The following is a 22,179-nucleotide window of genomic DNA, read 5'->3' on the forward strand; positions in this document are numbered from 1 at the left end:
GTATATTTGTCAAGAATAACATAATGCTGTGAAAGGATTGGGATGTAAATCGCTTTTAGGAGCTTGATACATTCTTGCAGACACATGGAATAGGAGCAGTCATATGTTTTCATTCATCTAAAGTGAAGTCGGACAATCAGCCCTTCAGATATGTTTTGTGCTTTGCCAACAAAGATGGATTACAATGGTCACATCTCTTCTGTAAGGCCACTCCTGAACCAGACATGTTAATAAATCTCACCTGGCCAAAGGAGTAAAAGAACTGCATTGTTGCTAATCGGCCACACCTGCTCTTTTCAGATTAAAGTGAACTTTGCATGTCATTCGGATATCAAGTTCCTGAAATATAGAGGAAGAGTTAGTTTTGCACACAATTTGTTTTTCAAAATACTTTCACTCAACAAAAGCTTTCAGACAGCCACTGCTCATGTTTGTGACCAGTTCCATACAGTTTGCACAAAATCCACACGTCTTATTAGGAAAAGAAAAGAAAAAAAAAAAGAATAAAAATGCCTCCAACAGGATCAGACACTTCAAGTGAGTCAACACAGTAAGCTGGCTCAGTCATGGTTGGCACATTACGTCATGGCAGTCTTCAACAGAAGGACTTTAAACTGTGATCATTCAAGTTTTTTTTTTTAAGTCATCCTTTTAGTTTTTTCATGTGTAATGTTGACAAAATAAGTGAGAGAAAAAAAAAATGAAAAGTAATATTTTTTATGCACGTTTAAAGGAAATATAGGTTAACTTTATCAGTCTTAGTTACTGAATCTGTTGAACGTCGTTATGGAAAACCGAGCTCATTATAAATGCTGTAAGACTCTTAAATACCTTTTCCTGGAATGCAAACAGTGCCTTCCAGGGACTGATGAAACTCACAGCTTGAATCGTTTTGTGTTTGTCTCCCTCTAGTGGTCACCCAGGGCTTCCCAGGGTTCACTGTAAATCTGCAAGAAGAGTCACGCAAAGTAGCAATGTTCTATATACATAGCATATTACTCAGGATGTTGTTAGTGACACTAACAACATGAGGCAATACACTACACTTTGTATTGCCTCATAAATAAAGAACAGTTAACGGTAAATCTAGAGATGACGTTAATGGTAATGTTGTTGCTAATAGGCATTTTATAATTGAACCATTTTTTTTACACCATGGGTGCAGGGTAAAACTGCACCCATTGTGAAATACTCCGTATTGTTTGTATAATGAAAACATTTATTCATTTATGTTTATATAAATACATTCGGCACATTTTCAATTTAACCAATGGCAATAATTAATTCAAAATATCAATATCATCAAATGATTGGCACATTTGGTGAAATGTCGAATTTACTTTTTACTTTATGTCCTGTAAGAAGACAAAACATTAATATTAATCCACATTCAATTATGAATTGGAAAACGTGACCAGATGCTTGAAAAAGGTGAGGCAGTCATTCAAGACGTTTTTAATAGTTACAATAAAGTTCACTCATTTATTGATTTACCATGCTTCAACTTGTAAAAAGTTCACATCCAAACTGAAGCTTCTTCCTAATGCTTGGTCTTTGTTTGAGAAGGATCAAAGATTTTTTTTCTGAAAAAGGTTGAAAAAGAACTTTAAATAGTTTCAAAGTTGCTGGTGCAGCAGAGCATGACTTCTAATGTAAAATGAGGCACCTGTCTGTGATGATGTACTGTGAATGTGAACGCATATTTGTGTGCTTTTAAACAGACTTTCCCATTGTTTGCCTTTTTTATTTTTATTATTTTTTTTATTTTTTTATTTTTATTTTTTTTGTTTGTTTGCCTTTTTTAGCAAAAAAAAGAGAGAGAGAAAAAAGAAAAAGCAAAGAGCAATAATTACCAATCTCATGAATTTAAAATTGATAATTTCTAGTTCTCCTCTGTTTATCTCCCCTTGCTTTACCATTATCATAGGCTGCAGAGTAAAACAAGGCAGATTAATAAATTGACACGTTCTCTTTTATGTTTAGCAGAAGTTAATATGCAGGTGATAACATGCATACCAATATGTTGAAATGTTCTCTGCATACAGCATTACTCAACTAGTAGGTCATGGTGGGGGAGTGGCGGCCTAGTGGTTAGCGCAGTGTGCTTGCGCTCTGAGAAGGTTGCAAGAAGGCTGATCCCTGCAGACTTCCACTGAGTCCCTGTGCAAGACCCTTAGCCCCAGATTGCTCCCTGGGTGCTGCGATAGCTGCCCACTGCTCCCTAAGGGATGGGTTAAACGCAGAAGACAAATTGCATTGGAATGTACGACAGCATGGACAAATAAAGATTTATTTTTCTTCTAAGAAGAAGAAAGTGCACAAATACTAAGAATGCTGCTGATCAACACTTGACTGAATGAAAGATAGTGATTTTGTATTTAACCTGGCAAAGAGGAGGGTGAGAATAATCATAATAATCATTATAATTTGAATCACTAATTGCTTCCACCAAAAAAAGCCACCATTGAACACGTGTAGAAAGAATGACAGTGTGGTCTGAAAAGTGAGAAGAAAAACTCAGATGCAACACAAGCCGTAAAGTTTTGGCTTAATACAGCCATATAGAGTTGTTATGAAAATAAAGTTGAAATAAATACACGATTCTCAAACAAACTGAAGCTGTACAGTGCAGTTCTTTTCTTTTCCTTTAAAGAAACTCTTTCTAACTTTAATGTCTATATGACTTAAATTGTCTGACTTACCACATTTAGACATTTTCCTGCAGCATAGGACAGCAGGCCAGAGATCAAAAACTAACAAAACAATACATAACATTCATTGGGTGAAATTCTAACCATATCAGATAAATAAAAAAGGATACATTTGTGGCTGTTTAATTTTTTTTAGGTTAGAGCATTGTGCTTGTGTCCTGGAGGTTCTGGAGGTTCTGGGTTCAACTGCCACTAAGAGTCCCTGAGCAAGACTCAGACTCAGCAACCCCTCATTCCTCCTCAGGCTCCTTACAGTGGCAGCCCAGTGCTCACCAAGGGGGTGGGTTAAATGCACAGAACAAATTTAATTGGAATGTACGTTGCAATGACGATAAAGATTATTATTATTAAAGCTTTAAGGTGTCAGATGAGCTCTTGTTGCTGATGGTGATCAGTTCTTAATGTTTTCACTGAAACCAGTTTTACCTTTCTTTCCTTCCTTTGTTCGATTCAGACATGAAACCTGCAGCTTGGTATCATTGGTCATTGGTGATGAGGCAACACCTTCACACTATGCCCACATCATCTCTCACAACCACACAGAGGTTTGCATGCAAACAGCTTTGAACAAATATTTAAACTTTTATAGTTTGGATCGATTTATGCAGAATATGTGTATTTCTGAACAGTGAACTTATTTAACAGGGAAAACACAGATAGACCACAGAGAGAGCAGTTTTTGACCAAACGTAACAGTTTTAAACTGTTTTAAATGAAGGATTTTAGTTTTTCCTTAGTATATTGAGCTTTTCACCATTAAGGATATATGCAAAACTGAGCTCAGTATAAATGCTGCAAGAGTCTTAAAAAATTGACTGAGCTCAATAAAAACTGCAAGAATTTCTTAAAAAAATATATTTTCTTATAAAACTAAGTACTGAAACTCAGCTTCTTTTGTGTTTGTGTCCCTGTTTTAGTTACTTACACTATATCGGCGAAAGTATTTGCTCACTTACCTTGACTCACATATGAGCTCAAGTGACACCACATTCCTAATCCATAGGGTTCAATGTGACTTCGGTCCACCCTTTGCAGCTAGAACAGCTTCAACTCTTCGGGGAAGGATGTTCACAAGGTTTAGGAGTGTGTTTATGGGAATTTTGACCATGCTTTCAGAAGGGCATTTGTGAAGTCACATGCTGATGATGCACTGCTGTTTTTAAAGGACATGGAGGCCCATGTCCTTAAAAACAGCAGTGCACCAACTACAGGTTGCTCAAGTGCGAGCAACCAGAATTGACAAAGACTCCTTGATATGTGTCAAAATGTTTTCAGAAAGAACTGAACGAAAGTCCGGTTGCCTTCAATTTAAGAATGTTTACTGTTGCAATGACCCGGATAACTGAGAATTTGCACAGGCAACATGTTTTTTACTTAAACAAATGTCAATCATGTATTAAGTGTAAAAAAAAAAATCAAAGAAATTAAACATTTGGTAACATGTTGCATTTACATGAAATGTTTCTATGTTTCTTTACATAATCAGTAACACGACAGAACAATAACATTAATCCACATTCAATGATTATTTGAAAAAAAAGTTATCAGGTGCTTTAAAAACATAGTGAAGCAAATAATCAAAATTCATTTTTAATAGTGACAAAATTCAATAAATCTTTTATTTACAGTAGTTAAAATTGCAAAAGGTTGATACCAAAACAGAAGCTTCTTTCTGATATTAGCCCTTTGTTACAGGAAGAACGGAGAGGTTGTTTCTTTATTTTCATTTCAGAAGAGTTTCTTGGAAATGTTGAAAAAACTTTAAAAGTGTTTCAAAGCCGCTGTGCAGACATCAGCCGGTGCAGCAGAACACAACTTCTAATGTAATAATACCATGAACAAGCCTGTCTGTAATACAATGGAAGAAACTGTACAGATCAAGTAAGCTATCTATATTACAGCAGTGATGTATTGTAAATATGAAAGTTATATTTGTGTGCTTTTAAACAGACTTCCACATTGTTTGCCTTTTTAGCAAAACAGCAAAAATTGCTACAGTAATGTTGAATTTTAAGGCTGTAAAAACTAAAATGTGGTCAGGAGTTGATAATTTCTTGCTCTGCTCTTTGTTCATCATTCAGTCCTCCTGCTTCAGCATGATGATGGGCTGCAGAAAAAAACAAGACAAATTAATAACTTCACATGTTCTCTTGTATGAATAGCAGAAGTTGATATAAAAAAAATAACATGCATACCAAGGTGTTGAAATGTTCCCTGCATACAGCTTTACTCAACCAGTAGATCAAGAAGAGCGCCATCATGCATTCAAAGACCAGCAGAGTCATGATCAGGCCGACAATCCCACGAACTAACTGGACCGAACATAAAAGAAAGTGCACAAATACTAAGAATCCTGCTGAGCAACACTTAACTGGATGGAAAATGCTGATTTTGTATTTTACCTGGTAAGGCATAGGGCCATAATAATAAGGATAAGGTTCTATAATGATGATCATGAAGATAGAAAAAATCACCAATGACCAGAAGAAGCTGATGATGTTCAGGGAGAAGGACAGTTTGGTCTAGAAAATGGAAAAAAAGTGAAGTTAACATTAAGAGATCTCCAACATAAGATGCAACACGAGCCGTAAAATTTTGGCTTAATAGATCCATTTAGAGATGTTGTATCCATGGAGTTGAAATAAATAGACTTTTCTCATGCAAACTGAAGGGCTGCAATACAGTTAGTTTTTTTTTTTTTTTTTTTTTTTAGAAGAAAAACTTCTTCAGCTTTTAATGGTTATCTTTCTTAAATAGTCTTACTTACCACATGCATGTTTGGACATGTTCCTGCAGCAAAGGACAGCATGCCAGAGATCCAAAACTAACAAAACAATACATAATATTAATTGGGTGAAATTATGACCATATCAGATAAACAAAAATGGATAAAGTTGTGGCCATTTTAAATATTTTTACCAGAACACATGAAACAATGCAGAAGATGATGATAAATGTGTCATCCGTAATCATTCCAAGTGAGACAATAAACACACCAGCAATACCTTGGGCTGCCTAATTTAAAAAAAGGAAAGCAAAATGAAAGAAAATACAGGAAACTCTGTAGGATGACAGCAGAAAAGCACATGCCTAAAGTTTAACCTACAGCGTTGGGCTGTTGAACTCACCCCGAGTGGTTTCGGCTTTCCTCTGACAGCAAACACCTTGTAGTTATCCCTGAACACACAGTGGAAGTTCTCCGGCATCAGCTGACCCTCCTGAATGGTCTTCAGGCTCCCGATTGGGATGGTGATGATCATGGATTCATCACAAGCAAACGTCTTCCTCATTTTCCTGCAACACTCTAAAGTGTCAGAGCAGCTCGTGTTTCTGATGGTGATCAGTTCTTAATGTTTTCATTAAATCCACATTTACCTTTCTGTCCTTCCTTTGTTCGATTCAGACATGAAACCTGCAGCTTTGTCTCATTAGTCCGATGAGGAAATGATCTCGAATGTCTCTTCTCTCGTTGACTCTCCGCCTTCCAACTACGCCCAAACCACCTCTCACAACCACACACACCTTTGCATGCAAACAGCTTCTAACAAATGTTTAAACTTTTGAAATTGGGATCTATTTATGCATTTTGTTTATTTCTAACTAGTGCATTCATTTAACAAGGAAAACATAGAAGGACCACAGAAAGATCAACTTTTGACCAAATTGAATAATTTCCCAGAGACGAGTGTCAGGGTGAGGAAGTTAAAGCGGATAATAACCTGATGAGTGATTGTCTTTAGGGAAGTAGAAACCATTTCTGTAGAGTGAGACCCTTGCTTGAGACACAGAACGAAATAACTTCTCCTCGAGCGATACGCGGTAAGATTGTTTTAAAATATGTTTTTCAAATTAAAAAGCAAGTATATTTCTTGAACAATGTTACACTACAAGCAGGGTGAGTTTATGAGCTTTAATCAAATTTCAGATAATTATTTCTAAATGTATCTGCTCGTTAAGTTAGAAATCTATAATACGAATGTCATTTTCTAATTTAATATTGCAGCAACGTCAGGCTGTTCTACTTTTGCTGTTTGTATCATATGTTTTGTTGTAAAGCTACAACAATTAGCTAAATAAGCATGCACATTTTAAACATCTGCCATAATTTTCGTTCACACCCAATAATATATATATATATATATATATATATATATATATATATATATATATATATATATAATTCTGAATACAAAGATGAGCTTTTATTAGGACACACAACATAAAAGCCATCATCTCGTATCAACCCTGTAAAGTAGGAAATAAAAGGTTACTATAAGTATGCACTGATGTTACACTCTGATATCAAATGTGATTTGCATGAACTGCCATTTTGTATTTTGTAGAATATGACAAATAATCTTTTTTTTGTTTTTCCATTATCATACATCGTATTGGACTATATAATACAGGTAGATCTCAATGAATCACAAAATCACGAAAAGTGAATTTTGTTTCAATAATTGAACTTAAAAAGTGAAGTTCACATATCACACTGATTTATCTGACAAACAGTGATATATGTCAAGAGTTTATTTCTGTTAATTTAGAGGATTATGGCTTGGAGCTATTGATGAGCCCAAATTCAGTTACCTAATTAGAAGAGTACATGAGACCAGGCATGGACTGGTAATCGGGTGTACCGGGCATTTTCCCGGTGGGCCGACGTGCTGTTTGGGCCGGCAGACCCGACATGTATATTAATAATATGTATTATTATTATTATTATTATTATTATTATTATTATTATTATTATTATTATTATTATTATTATTATTATTATTATTATTATTTTATATATCTGCCTCGTTATATTTGCATAATGCATGAAGAAAAATAAAATCAGCAGCGCAAGAGTCTGTTCCGATCATCCGGCCCTTACCACAGGCTACTGCAGCCCATTGGTTATCATCCCTGACAGTCTAAAGGGCTAAGCCAATCATAAAGTAGAAAAACACCTTCACGCTCCATGTGGAACTTTGTGCAGCGGTGTTCACAGTAGTAATGGATAAGAAACGCAAGGGAGGCACAGAGAAACCGCGCGAAAAAACAGAAACGAGTTCTTCAAACGGACGCTGCGAAATGTGTCAAACTGACTGACATGTTCCCAACAGCAGGCCCCTCATCTGCTCCAGTGTCTGATGTAAAATATGGTGGTGGTGGTGGTTGTAGTCAGTGACGTGCGGTAGGGTTCATAGCTGGTGAGGCACTGACGTCATCAGAGTCAGATTTACAAATATATACACTCTACAGAGTAGACTCGTTGCAAAGTGCTGAAGGAGACTGATTGAGCCAAATAAATTCACCAAGATACATGGAAAAATATTGATTCTTTGATGAAAATAAATTTGTCATTTTGGTAACAGTTTATGAGTTATGATGGATTTTTGCATTTGTCACACATTCTAAAACTATAACCCACATTACGCACATTTTATCACAAAAACAAAACATGAATAAGTATCGCTGTCTTACCTCTACTTATAATTTAAGTCCCTGCGGCGCTCTGTCTGAACAAAAATATCATCATTTTCCGGTAAAAGTTCTCTTTATCTTCTTCAGTTTTAAAAGTCTCTCAGTCTCAATGGAGCTCACTGCCAGGGAGGAAAGCCTTCCCTGATCTGTCCTGTTCTAGCTGTATGTTTAGAGTCTTTTTAGTGCTTTACTTGTTTAGCAAAACTCGCTAATAAAACATCAATAACTTGTTTTGACTCGAGCGGTGCCCCTTGAGCGCCCCCTGCCTAGCGGCCAAGGAACTGCCGACCTCACCTACAACCAGTTCTTTGCTGTTTATGATCGGCCAGCAGCACAAAAACATGTTATCTGCAAACAGTTTGATGACCAAAACACAATTCGTAATCCACATACATTAAATTGTGGAAAATCAGTTCATAACTGTTTGAACAATTGAATTTATGATCTAGAGACAGGAAGATGCATTCACAGAATGGAAGTCAGCGCAGTTAACATGGGATTGCGCAATCCCAGGGGAGGCCAATCTCGCTGCGGCCTCACCGGCTTCGCAATGAAGCGGCACCAAGGATTTACATGAAAAATAGCGAAAAGTCTGCGATTTTAAAGAAAATATGATCAAAAATTAGGAAATTTGGTAAATAAAATACCTATTACAAATGACTGAGTAAATCAAAATTTATATTATGTTATTATATATTTTCTTTCTTTCCATGATGACAAGTGAGGCCTTTCTCTGGTTCATTTTGTCATTGGCATCCTTTTTTACACAGTGAGTGCACAATAGTCCAATGTTGCCCTACAGTATCTGGAATACTGAATAGATCTGATGAGCAACTTACAATAACTTCTTATGATGATGTAACGTGATAATATGTGTGATTGACCGTGACACCTCTCTTTCTCTCTCTCTCTCTCTCTGATCTAAGAATTGTTGCTGTGCTGTGGTGGAGTTTACATTTTACAGTGTTGATAAATTAAAATTTTGGAAGTATTTTAAGTGTCCACTCTCACTAATTTCCATTAACATGGCCTCAAGGTATTGCACAGTTGATATTGCACAGTTGGCATACACATTCAGAACACAAAAAAAAAATGTGGTGGGCCAGTCTAATCCAAAATGCCAGGGCCGATTTTTTGTCCCAGTCCACCCCTGCATGAGACCTAACAGACCTCACAAATCAACAGTTCATTCACATTAACTTATGCTCCTCCTCCATGGTCCCTCTATCCCAGGGTGTTCCCCAAGGTTCAGTTCTTGGTCCCCTTATGCTCATACCTCTACATGCTTTTTCTTGGTAACATCATCTGTCATCATAGCATCCATTTATACTGATATACCGATGACATAAAGATTTTCATTTCTTCTCCATCGACATACCCCAATATCTACTCCACCATCACCCGCAGCTTAACTGATTTCAAAATTTGGATGAAGCCCAATTTTCTCAAAAGAACCTGACTCTTGCTCAGTGACCCAATGTGTTGTTTTCAGACAGACATAAAATTTGCATGTCATTTGGATATCCATCCATCCATCCATCCGTCCGTCCGTCCGTCCGTCCGTCCGTCCGTCCGTCCATCCATTCATTTTCTAACATGTCTATCCCTTGTGAGGTCGTGAGGGGTTGCTGGTGGCTATCTTCATGGTCCATGGGCGAGAGGCGGGGTATACCCTGGACAGGTCGCCAGTCTATTGCAGGGCACATTTGGATATCAAGTTTCCAAAATATGGAGGGAGAGAAGAAAGGTAAAGAGTGCAAAGTTTTGCACATAATTTGTTTTGACATTGTTTCACTCAGCGAAAGCTTTCAGACATCCACCGCTAAAGTTTGTGACCAGTATACAGTTTACACAAATTCATATAAATGTTCACAAAGCATTTTCCCATGCTTGCCGATGTTATTATCTCAGATAAAATGGGAAGTTGTAAGTGCATTGCGTCATGTTAACTAAATAACAGTTAACAGTAAACCTATAGTTAGAAATGTTGTTTTGCACAATATAGTTTAGCCATTTTTTATCACCATGAGTGCAGAGAAAAAAACTGTATTTTGTATACAATGAAAACATTTATTCATTTATAGACATATATAACAGATGTTTTTCAATGTACTGAATTCCAGTCATTTATTTTAAATGTTAAAAAAATGTAAGAAATCTCACATTTGGTAATTTTTTGCATTTACATGAAATATGTTTATGTTTTTTTTTCATAATCGGTAACAAGACAGAACATTAAAATTAATCCACATTCAATTATGAACTGAAAAAAGTGATCAGGTGCTTTAAAACACTAAAAGGTGACGCAACCAGTCATAATTTAAGATGCTTTTAATAGTTAAACTATTCAGGGATCATTCAGATCTCAGACGGGAAATCTGACCCCGCCTTCTCTGCTACAGATTTCAGTAATTCATTTCTTTACCGTAGTTCAACTTGCAAAACATTGATATCAAAACTGAAGCTACTTTCTACATATGTGCTCTTTGCTAGTGGGAGAACAGAGAGTTTTTTTTTAAGTTTTTTTGGAAAGGTTGAAACTTGCAGTAGTTGCAAAGTATTTCAAGGTCGCTGTGAAGACATCAGCCGGTGCAGCTGAACATAACTTCTGATGCAATGATAGCATGAACAAGCCTGTCTCTAATAAAATAAAAGGAACTGTACTGAAAAAGTAAGATATTGTAGATATGGAAGTTCTATTTGTCTGCTTTTAAACAGACTTCCACATTGATTGCCCTTTTAGCAAAAACAGCAAAAATTGCTGAAATACTGTAGAATTTTAAGGCTGTAAAACTATAATGTGGTCAGGAGTTGATCATTTCAGTCCTCCCGTTTCAGCATGATGATGGGCTGCAGAAAAAAACAAGGCAAATGAATGACTTCACATGTTCTCTTGTATGAATAGCAGAAGTTGATATTAAAAAATTAACATGCATACCAAGGTGTTGAAATGTTCCCTGCATACAGCTTTACTCAACCAGTAGATCAAGAAGAGCGCCATCATGCAGAGTCATGACCATCAGAGTAATGATCAGGCCTACAATCCCAGGAACTAACTGCACCGAACATAAAAGAAAGTGCACAAATACTAAGAATCCTGCTGAGCAACACTTAACTGGATGAAAAATGCTTATTTTGTATTTTACCTGGTAATCCGTAGGGCCATAATAATCATAATGATGATAATATATTATAATCATGATCATGCAGAGAGAAAAAGTCACCAATGACCAGAAGAAGCTGATGATGTTCAGGAAGAAGGACAATTTGGTCTAGAAAGTGGAAAAAAGCTGAGTTAACATGAAGAGAAATCCAATATTACTGACTCTGTTTTCAGACCATATGCCTATTTTATTTGAGATAACGCTGTCCTGTGCAAAAGCTAAAACACGCGCCGCAGCTCGGCTCTGTCGTGTTTCTAACCCTACTACTGCTGGTCAGTTTTCTTCTGTTTTTAATCAGAACTGTGCCATCCCAGAGGTTGTGGGAAATAACACAGAGGAACTCAGCAACTGGTTTTATTCTACCAGTAAAGCAGCCCTGGATTTGGTGGCACCACTAAAAATTAGACTTCCAAAATCCAAGCGTGAACCCTGGATAAATGAGGCCACTCGGGCTGCCAGGAGAGACTGTCGCAGAGCAGAACGCAAATGGAGAAAGGACGAATTACAGGTGTCCCTCCAAATATTAAAGGAATGTTGCCGCCGTTATCAAAGGATTGTAAAAGGCACCCAAAGAAAGTACCTGTCGGGTTTGATTGTATCAAATAATCATAATCCTGCAATCTTTATTTAAAATAATTAACTCTGTTCTAAATGATTCAGATAGTGGCTTTATGGAGACATCACCTACTGCATGTGAAAGCTTTTTACACTTTTTTGATGAGAAAGTCGCTTCTATTAGGGCTCAGATCATCCCCTCTGCTTATGACCCTTCAGTTGTGCTGCCTTGTTCTGCTGTTTTCCAAAGCTTCGAATGTGTGAACTTGCAATCATTGCAGGAGGTGGTTAGTCACTTAAGGCCAACTGGTTCTCCGGATGATGTTATTCCGGCCTAATTATTTAAAGACGTTTTTTTCTACTATAGATCCTTCTGTCCTTGCTCTTGTAAATAGAAGCTTGTCCTCAGATGTCGTTCCTAAAACTCTGAAACATGCAGTTCTGCAGCCTCTACTTAAGAAACCAATTTTGGATCCTACTGTTCAGGCAAAATATCGACCTATCTCTAAATTGCCTTTTATTTAAAAAAATTCTTGAGAAGGTTGTCTATAATCAGCTAATGGCTTATCTTAATGAACATAATATATTAGAGTTTTTTCAGTCCAGTTTTAAACCATTTCATATAGAGTCAGCTCTTTTAAAAGGTTTTAATGATATACTTTTAGCAACTGATTCTGGTGACTTTGTTGTTTAGGTGCTGTTGGATTTATCAGCTGCTTTTGATACAGTTGATGATGACATTTTACTTTCCCGTTTGGAACAGTGGGTGGGCATCGGTCACATAGCTCTGGATTGGTTTAAATCTTATTTGACCAAGCGTACTTTTTGTGTCTGTCTCGATGCCCATAGGTCCCCCTCCGCTCCACTGTCGTGTGGTGTCCCACAGGACTCAGTTCTAGACCCGCTTCTTTTCTTGTTGTACCTTCTTCCTCTCGGCTCCATTTTTAGAAAATATGGGATTGCTTTTCATTGCCTTGCAGATGACACACAGATATATTTACCGCTAAAGAACGTAGACTCCACCTCTCTTCGGTCTCTGTTTTTAAGTCTGGAAGATGTGAAGGCCTGGGTGGCCCTAAATTTTTTGAAACTTAATGAAGACAAGACAGAGGTAGTGATTTTTAGCAGATCCACTGTTGATTCACTGTCCAGTCTTGGCTCTTTGGCCCAGTATGTTAAGCTGGTTATTACTAATTTATGGGTTAAGATGGATGCTGGTCTTAAGATGGAAGCACACATCAGAGCCGTTATAAAAGCCAACTTTTTCCACTTAAGGCAGCTAGCCAAAGCAAAACCTATTCTTTCCAGACAGCACTTTGAAACAGTGATCCATGCATTTGTGACCACACGGCTGGGTTACTGTAACGCACTTTATACAGGAGTCAATGATTTATATATTTCCCAGCTTCAGAGGGTACAAAATGCTGCTGCACGTCTTTTAACAGGTACACGAAAATTTTACCACATTTCCCCTATTTTAGCTTCCTTACATTGGTTGCCAGTACATTTTAGTATTGATTTTAAAATGATTTTATTTGTTTTTAAAGCTACTAATGGCCTCGCCCCTCCCTATCTGTCTGAGCTGTTATATTCTTACACCCTCTCCCGTTCCCTTAGGTCAGTTGATCAGTTACTTCTGAGGGTCCCAAAGACAAAGTGAAAGCTCAGAGGGGATCGTGCTTTTTCTGTTGCAGCTCCTAAGCTATGGAATGATCTGCCTCTGAGCATAAGACAGGCCTCTTCATTTGCTATTTTTAAGTCCCTTCTTAAGACCCATCTTTTTTCTTTGGCTTTTGGCACAATCTGAGAGGTTTTCACACCACCTCTCACAACCACATACGCGTTTGTGTGCAAACAGCTTCGAACAAATGTTTAAACTTTTGAAATTTGGACCTATTTGTGCATTTTGTTTATTTCTGACTAGTGCATTCATTTAACAAGGAAAACATAGAAGGACCACAGAAAGATCAACTTTTGACCAAACTGAATAGTCTCCCAGAGACAAGTGTCAGGATGAGGAAGTTAAAGCGGGTAATGACCTGATGAGTGATTGTCTTTAAGGAAATAGAAACAATTTCTGTAGAGTGAGACCCTTGCTTGAAACACAGAACGAAATAGATTCTCCTCGAGCGACACGCGGTAAGATTGTTTTAAAATATGTTTTACAAATTAAAAAGCAAATATATTTCCTGAACAATTTCACACTACAAGCAGGATGAGTTTATGAGCTTTAATCAAATTTCAGATAATTATTTCTAAATGTATCTGCTCGTTAAGTTAGAAATCTATAATACAAATGTAATTTTCTAATTTAATATTGCAGCAACGTCAGGCTGTTCTTCTTTTGCTGTTTGTATCACATGTTTTGTTGTAAAGCTACAACAATTAGCTAAATCAGCATTCACATTTTAAACATCTGTCATAATTTTTGTACCCAACAGTATTTTACATATGTACATAATTCTGAATACAAAGATGAGCTTTAATTAGGACACACAACATAAAAGCCATCATCTAGTATCGACACTATATAGTAGGAAATAAAAGATCATTATTGGTATGCACTGATGTTACATTCTGATCTATAAAGAACGATCATGTCCCGCTGATTATTGTGAACATAGAGTTCCACAGCGACATCTGGTGGGGCCAGATCCCACTGGCCCCAAATGCAGTGACTCCACAGAAAAGGAACTGTACAAAAATGTAAGCTATTTATATTACAGCAGTGATGTATTGTAAATATGAACACACTATTTGTGTGCTTTTGAACAGACTTCCCCATTGTTCTCCTTTTTAGCAAAAAATGCTGAAATCCTGTTGAATTTTAAGGCTGTAAAACAAAAACGTGGTCAGGAGTTGATCATTTCTTGCTCTGCTCTGTGTTCTTCATTCAGTCCTCCTGCTTCAGCATGATGATGGGCTGCAGAACAAAACAAGACAGATTAATAACTTCACATGTTCTCTTGTATGAATAGCAGAAGTTGAAAACATGCATACCAAGGTGCTGAAATGTTCTCTGCATACAGCTTTACTCAACCAGTAGATCAAGAAGAGCGCCATCATGCATTCAAAGACCATCAGGCATTGTATTGGACTCTATTATACAGGTCGAGCTTAATGAATTTTGTTTCAATAATTGAACTTATAAATGGAATCTCAGATTTATCAGAGAAAGAGTGATAAATGTCAGTAGTTTATTTCTGTTTACTTAGAGGATTATGGCTTAGAGCTAATGATAAGCCCAAATTCAGTTACTTAATCAGAAGATTAAGATCTGACAGTCCTACCTCACAACTTCTGCTCCTCCTCCATAGCCCCTTTATCTCAGGGTGTTCCTCAGGGTTCGTTGCTTGTTCCTCTCCTCTTCATCCTCTACATGCTTTGTCTTGGTAAAACCATCCATCGACATTGCTTCCATTTCCTCTGCTATGTATGATGACATACAAATTTACATTTCCACCACACCCAAAGCACTTTGCATTGTCCTTGTACTGAAATGTGCTATACGAATAAATTTGCCTTGCCTAGATGGTCAGACACTATCCGGCAGAACATAAACGTAACGTGTGCAATTCAAGTATTCTGATTGGACAATGTGAGCTTGGGGCCAGAGAATTTGTGCCTCGTTGCTGTCTACTGAGAGCGTGTTGGGCATGCGCACTGCAATTTCATATGTTCATTATTTAAACAAACGTTGGTGGGCCGGCTCCATTATCAAGGTGCCTCAAGAGGATTTAACCTACTGAGCTTGTTAGTTTTCTGACAGACTTAGATATAAAGACACAAATGTTTCTCACAGAATTTTATTGGTAAGAGAATCGGTATTTCTTTTTTCTTTTTTTTACAACATTGTTTTATAAAGAACGATCATGCAGACATCACAAAAAAGGAACTATACAAAAATGTAGGCTAATTATATTACAGCAGTGATGTATTGTAAATATGAATACACTGTAAAAGGCTGTAAAACAAAAACGTGCTCAGGAGTTGATCATTTCTTGCTCTGCTCTGTGTTCATCATTCAGTTTTCCTGCTTCAGCATGATGATGGGCTGCAGAAAAAAAATCAAGGCAGATTAATAACTTCACATGTTCTCTTGTATGAATAGCAGAAGTTGAAAACATTCATACCAAGGTGCTGAAATGTTCTCTGCATACAGCTTTACTCAACCAGTAGATCAAGAAGAGCGCCATCATGCATTCAAAGACCAGCAGAGTCATGATCAGGCCGGCAATCCCAGGAACAAACTGCACCAAACATAAAAGAAAGTGCACAAATACTAAGAATCCTGCTGAGCAACACTTCACTGGATGAAAAATGCTGATTTTGGATTTTACCTGGTAATAGATAGGGCGAGGACGAAGACCACCATAAAAAATTACAATGACCACAAAGACAGAAAAAGCCGCCAATGACCAGAAGAAGCTGATGATGTTCAGGGAGAAAGACAGTTTGGTCTGAAATGCAGAACAAAAAAAAAACTAGTTAGCATGAAGAGATCTCCAACACAAGATGAAAACATGAACCGTAAAATTTTGGCTTAATAGATCCATTTAGAGATGTTGTATCCATAGAAATAAATAGACGTTTCTCACTCAAACTGAAGGGGTGCAATACAGTTAGCTTATTTTTTTATTTTATTTTTGTTATTTTTATAGGAACTTCTTTAGCTATTAATGTTTATCTGTCTTAAATTGTCTTACTTACCACATGTATGTTTGGACATTTTCCTGCAGCAAAGGACAGCATGCCAGAGATCAAAAACTAAAAAAAAAAAAAAAAAAAACCGTAATATTAATTGGGTGAAATTATAACCATATGGGCCATAAGGCCCATACTGGCCTCTTTACATTGGCTGCCTGTTTTTTATCGAATAGATTTTAAGATTCTCTTATTAACTTATAAAGCTTTAATGGATTAGCTCCCTCCTATCTTCTGGAACTTTTAAAATCTCAGCCCGTGTCCAGAACCCTACGTTCTAATAATCAGCTTTTACTAACAGTTCCTCGGACCAGACTTAAGAGGAAAGGAGATCGGGCTTTTTCTGCTGTTGCTCCTTCTCTATGGAACAATCTACCTTTCCAAATTAGATCTGCCCACAGCCTGGATCATTTTAAATTGCTTCTTAAAACTTATTTTTATTTTTTGGCATTTAATTAAACTAGTGTTTGATACTTTGTTTTTATTCATTTGTGTCGTTGTCACTCTTGTACAGCACTTTGGTGCAGTTCTATGCCTGTTTGAAAGTGCTATATAAATAAATTTGACATTGACATTGACATTGACATATCAGATAAACAAAAATGGATAAAGTCGTGGCCATTTTAAATATTTTTACCAGAACACATGAAACAATGCAGAAGATGTTGATGGGTGTCGCTTGGGAAATCCCTCCAAGTGAGACAACAAACACACCACCAATTGCTTGAGCTGCCTAATTTAAAAAAAAAAGGAAAGCAAAATTAAAGAGAATACAAGAAACTCTGTAGGATGACAGCAGAAAAGCACATGCCTAAAGTTTAACCTACAGCGTTGGGCTGTTGAACTCACCCCGAGTGGTTTCGGCTTTCCTCTGACAGCAAACACCTTGTAGTTATCCCTGAACACACAGTGGAAGTTCTCCGGCATCAGCTGACCCTCCTGAATGGTCTTCAGGCTCCCGATTGGGATGGTGATGATCATGGATTCATCACAAGCAAACGTCTTCCTCATTTTCCTGCAACACTCTAAAGTGTCAGAGCAGCTCGTGTTTCTGATGGGGATCAGTTCTTAATGTTTTCATTAAATCCATATTTACCTTTCTGTTCTTCTTTTGTTCGATTCAGACATGAAACCTGCAGCTTTGTCTCATTAGTCCGATGAGGAAATGATCTCGAATGTCTCTTCTCTCGTTGACTCTCCGCCTTCCAACTACGCCCACACCACCTCTCACAACCACACACGTTTGTGTGCAAACAGCGATTTCAACAAATAGTTTAACTTTTCAAACTGTGACCTATTTATGCAGAGTTTGTTTGTTTCCAAATAGTGCATTAATTTAACAAGGAAAACATAGAAGGACCACAGAAAGATCAACTTTTGACCAAATTGAAAAGTTTTCACAAAGACGAGTGTCAGGGTGAGGAAGAACCAAATGAAGCGGCTACTGATCTCATGAATGATTGTCTTTAGGTAAGAAGAAACCAACACTGTTGCTTGAAACACAGAGCGATATAGATTGTTCTTGAGCGACGTGCGGTAAGATTGTTTTAAATTATGTTTTTTTAATCAAAAAGCAAAAACATTTCTTGAACAATGTTACACTACAAGCAGGATAAGTTTCTGAGCTTTAATCAAATTTCAGATAATTATTTCTAAATGTATCTGCTCGTTAAGTTAGAAATCTATAATACGAATGTCATTTTCTTATTTAATATTGCAGCAACATCAGGCTGTTCTACTTTTGTTGTTTGTATCATATGTTTTGTTGTACAGCTACAACAATTAGCTAAATCTGTATGCACATTTTAGACATCCGTTTGTTCATACAAACCCAATGGTATTTGATATATGTACATTATTCTGAATATAAAGACAAGCTTTTATTAGGACACGCAACATAAAAGCCATCATCTCGTATCAACCCTGTAAAGTAGGAAATAAAAGGTTACTATTGGTATGCACTGATGCTACATTTTGATATCAAATGTGATTTGCATGAACTGCCATTTTGTATTTTGTAGAATATGACAAATAATCCTTTTTTTGTTTTTCCATTATCATACATCGTATTGGATTCTATAATACAGGTAGATCTCAATGAATCACAAAATCACTGAAAAGTGAATTTTGTTTCAATAATTGAACTTAAAAAGTGAAGTTCACATATTACACTGATTTATCAGACAAAGAGTGATATATGTCAAGAGTTTATTTCTGTTAATTTAGAGGATTATGGCTTGGAGCTATTGATGAGCCCAAATTCAGTTACTCAATTAGAAGATTACATGATGAGACCTAACAGACCTCACAAATCAACAGTTCATTCACATTAACTTATGCTCCTCCTCCATGGTCCCTCTATCCCAGGGTGTTCCCCAGGGTTCAGTTCTTGGTCCCCTTATGCTTATACCTCTGCATGCTTTTTCTTGGTAACATCATCTGTCATCATAGCATCCATTTTTACTGCTATGCTGATGACATAAAGATTTACATTTCCTCTCCATCGACAAACCTCAATATCTACTCCACCATCACCCGCTGCTTATCTGATTTCAAAATTTGGATGAAGTACAATTTTTTCAAAAGAACCTGACTTTTGCTCAGTGACCCAATGTGTTGTTTTCAGACGTATATAAACTTTGCATGTCATTTGGATATCAAGTTCCCAAAATATGGATGGAGAGAATAAAGGTACAGAATCAAAGTTTTGCACCTAATTTCTTTTGACATTATTTCACTCAGCGAAAGATTTCAGACGTCCACTACTTAAGTTTGTGACCAGTATACAGTTTACACAATTTGAGTTTTTGTCTAAAAAATTTGAGAGTGATGAATGTGGTTTTTCATATCTCCCCCAAAAACTTTCATCTGTAGACATTATGCAGCAGATCTTTTTTATAAATGTTCACAGAGCACTTTCCCATGTGCACTGATGTTATTATATCAGATAAAACAGGAAGTTGTACGTGTATTCTATCATATTAACTAGATAGTACTTAACAGTAAACCTAGAGTTAGAAATGTTGTTCTCTATAATATAGTATAGCCATTTTTTTCACCATGAGTGCATAGAAAAAACTCTGTATTTTGTATATAATGAAAACACACATTCATTTACGGTTATATAAACATATATAACATATGTTTTTCAACTTAACAAATGCCAGTAACTTATTTTAAAGATCTATAAAAGAAAAAAAATTGCATAGTTGGTAACATGATGCATTTACATGAAATATGTTTATGTTACTTTTAATGTTCAGTAAGAAAATAAAACACAAACATTAATCCACATTCAGACATGAATTGGAAAAAATATGACCAGATGTTTTATAAACACCAAATGACGAAGCAATCTTTTAAGGTTCAAGATGTTTTTAATAGTTACAAAGTTAAATCACTTCTTTATTTACCATAGTTCAACTTGCAAAAGGTTCATATACAAACAGAAAGTTCCTTCTAATATTTGCACTTTGTCAGAGGAAGAACAGAGAGTTTTTTTCTAGAAATGTAAAAAAAAAAAAAAAAAAAAGTGTTTCAAAGCCACTTTTCAGACATCAGCCAGTGCAGCTGAACATAACTTCTAATGTGATAACACAAACAAGCCTGTATGTGTTAAAATAAAAAGGAACTGTACAGAACAAGTAAGCTATTAAAATTACAGCAGTGATGTATTTTAAATATGAAAGTTCTATTTGTGTGCTTTTAAACAGACTTCCACATTGTTTGCCTTTTTAGCAAAGCAGCAAAAATTGCTAAAATTATGTTGAATTGAAATAGTGTGAAATGAAGATGTGGTCAGGAGTTGATCATTTCTTGCTCTGCTCTGTGTTCTTCATTCAGTCCTCCTGCTTCAGCATGATGATGGGCTACAGAAAAAAACAAGACAGATTAATGACTTCACATGGTTTCTTGTATGTTTAACAAAAGTTGATATGAAGAAAATAACATGCATACCAAGGTGTTGAAATGTTCTCTGCATACAGCTTTACTCAACCAGTAGATCAAGAAGAGCGCCATCATGCATTCAAAGACCAGCAGAGTCAAGATCAGGCCGATAATCCCAGGAACTAACTGGACCGAACATAAAAGAAAGTGCACAAATACTAAGAATCCTGCTGAGCAACACTTAACTGGATGGAAAATGCTGATTTTGTATTTTACCTGGTGATACATAGGGCCATAATAATAATAATAATCAGGACGATAAGGTGCTATAATGATGATAGAAAAAGTCACCAATGACCAGAAGAAGCCGATGATGTTCAGGGAGAAGGACAGTTTGGTGTAGAAAGTGAAAAAAAGCTGAGTTAACATGAAGAGATCTCCAACATAAGATGCAACACGAGCCGTAAAATTTTGGCTTAATATTTCCATTTAGAGATGCTGTATCCATGGAGTTGAAATAAATAGACGTTTCTCACGCAAACTGAAGGGGTGCAATACAGTTATTATTATTTATTTTTTTAGAAGAAAAACTTTTAATGTTTAACTTTCGTAAATTGTCTTACTTACCACATGCATGTTTGGACATGTTCCTGCAGCAAAGGATAGCATGCCAGAGATCAAAAACTAACAAAACAATACATAATATTAATTAGGTGAAATTATAATCATATCAGATAAACAAAAATGGATAAAGTTGTGGCCATTTTAAATATTTTTACCAGAACACATGAAACAATGCAGAAGATGGTGATAAATGGCTCTTGGGAAATCACTCCAAGTGAGACAATAAACACACCACCAATTGCTTGAGCTGCCTAATTTAAAAAAAGGAAAGATAGATGAAAGAAAATATATGAAACTCTGTAGGATGACAGCAGAAAAGCACCTAAAGTTTAACCTACAGCGTTGGGCTGTTGAACTCACCCCGAGTGGTTTCGGCTTTCCTCTGACAGCAAACACCTTGTAGTTATCCCTGAACACACAGTGGAAGTTCTCCGGCATCAGCTGACCCTCCTGAATGGTCTTCAGGCTCCCGATTGGGATGGTGATGATCATGGATTCATCACAAGCAAACGTCTTCCTCATTTTCCTGCAACACTCTAAAGTGTCAGAGCAGCTCGTGTTTCTGATGGTGATCAGTTCTTAATGTTTTCATTAAATCCAGATTTACCTTTCTGTCCTTCCTTTGTTCGATTCAGACATGAAACCTGCAGCTTTGTCTCATTAGTCCGATGAGGAAATGATCTCGAATGTCTCTTCTCTCGTTGACTCTCCGCCTTTCAACTACGCCCAAACCACCTCTCACAACCACACACAGGTTTGTGTGCAAACAGCTTCGAACAAATATTTAAACTTTTGAGATTTTAACCTATTTATGCATTATGTATTTTTCTAACTAGTGCATTCATTTAACAAGGAAAACATAGAAGGACCACAGAAAGATCAACTTTTGACCAAATTGAATAGTTTCCCAGAGACGAGTGTCAGGGTGAGGAAGTTAAAGCGGGTAATGACCTCATGAGTGATTGTCTTTAGGGAAGTAGAAACCATTTCTGTAGAGTGAGACCCTTTCTTGAAACTCAGAACGAAATAAATTCTCCTCGAGCGATACGCGGTAAGATTGT

General features: G+C 36.6%; 1 protein-coding gene and 1 long non-coding RNA gene across 3 annotated transcripts in view; both read right to left on the minus strand.

Moving 5' to 3' along the window:
* Positions 1–4,295: 4,295 nt before the first annotated feature.
* LOC118561147 overlaps positions 4,296–22,179 on the minus strand; it is a 44,607-nt gene continuing 26,723 nt past the window's right edge. Inside the window, exons 1-6 of one of the 2 annotated variants that reach the window (XM_036133076.1) lie at positions 6,087–6,413; positions 5,840–6,005; positions 5,631–5,726; positions 5,479–5,535; positions 4,907–5,233; positions 4,296–4,818 (exon numbers count right to left, since the gene is read on the minus strand). In XM_036133076.1, the coding sequence (XP_035988969.1) occupies positions 4,789–4,818; positions 4,907–5,233; positions 5,479–5,535; positions 5,631–5,726; positions 5,840–6,005; positions 6,087–6,118 (708 nt within the window). In that variant the 5' untranslated portion in view covers positions 6,119–6,413 and the 3' untranslated portion in view covers positions 4,296–4,788. Of the gene's footprint in view, positions 4,819–4,906; positions 5,234–5,478; positions 5,536–5,630; positions 5,727–5,839; positions 6,006–6,086; positions 6,414–22,179 lie in introns of those variants that run through there. The other variant, XM_036133084.1, reaches the window with a different exon arrangement.
* The window catches only part of LOC118561161, a 37,015-nt gene continuing 25,829 nt past the window's right edge, over positions 10,994–22,179 (minus strand). The window contains exons 2-3 of the long non-coding RNA XR_004929821.1: positions 11,122–11,239; positions 10,994–11,033 (exon numbers count right to left, since the gene is read on the minus strand). This is a non-coding gene — a long non-coding RNA (uncharacterized LOC118561161). The remainder of the gene's footprint in view (positions 11,034–11,121; positions 11,240–22,179) is intronic.

This window comes from Fundulus heteroclitus, chromosome 3, assembly GCF_011125445.2.
Source record: "Fundulus heteroclitus isolate FHET01 chromosome 3, MU-UCD_Fhet_4.1, whole genome shotgun sequence".
Taxonomy (NCBI): domain Eukaryota; kingdom Metazoa; phylum Chordata; class Actinopteri; order Cyprinodontiformes; family Fundulidae; genus Fundulus; species Fundulus heteroclitus.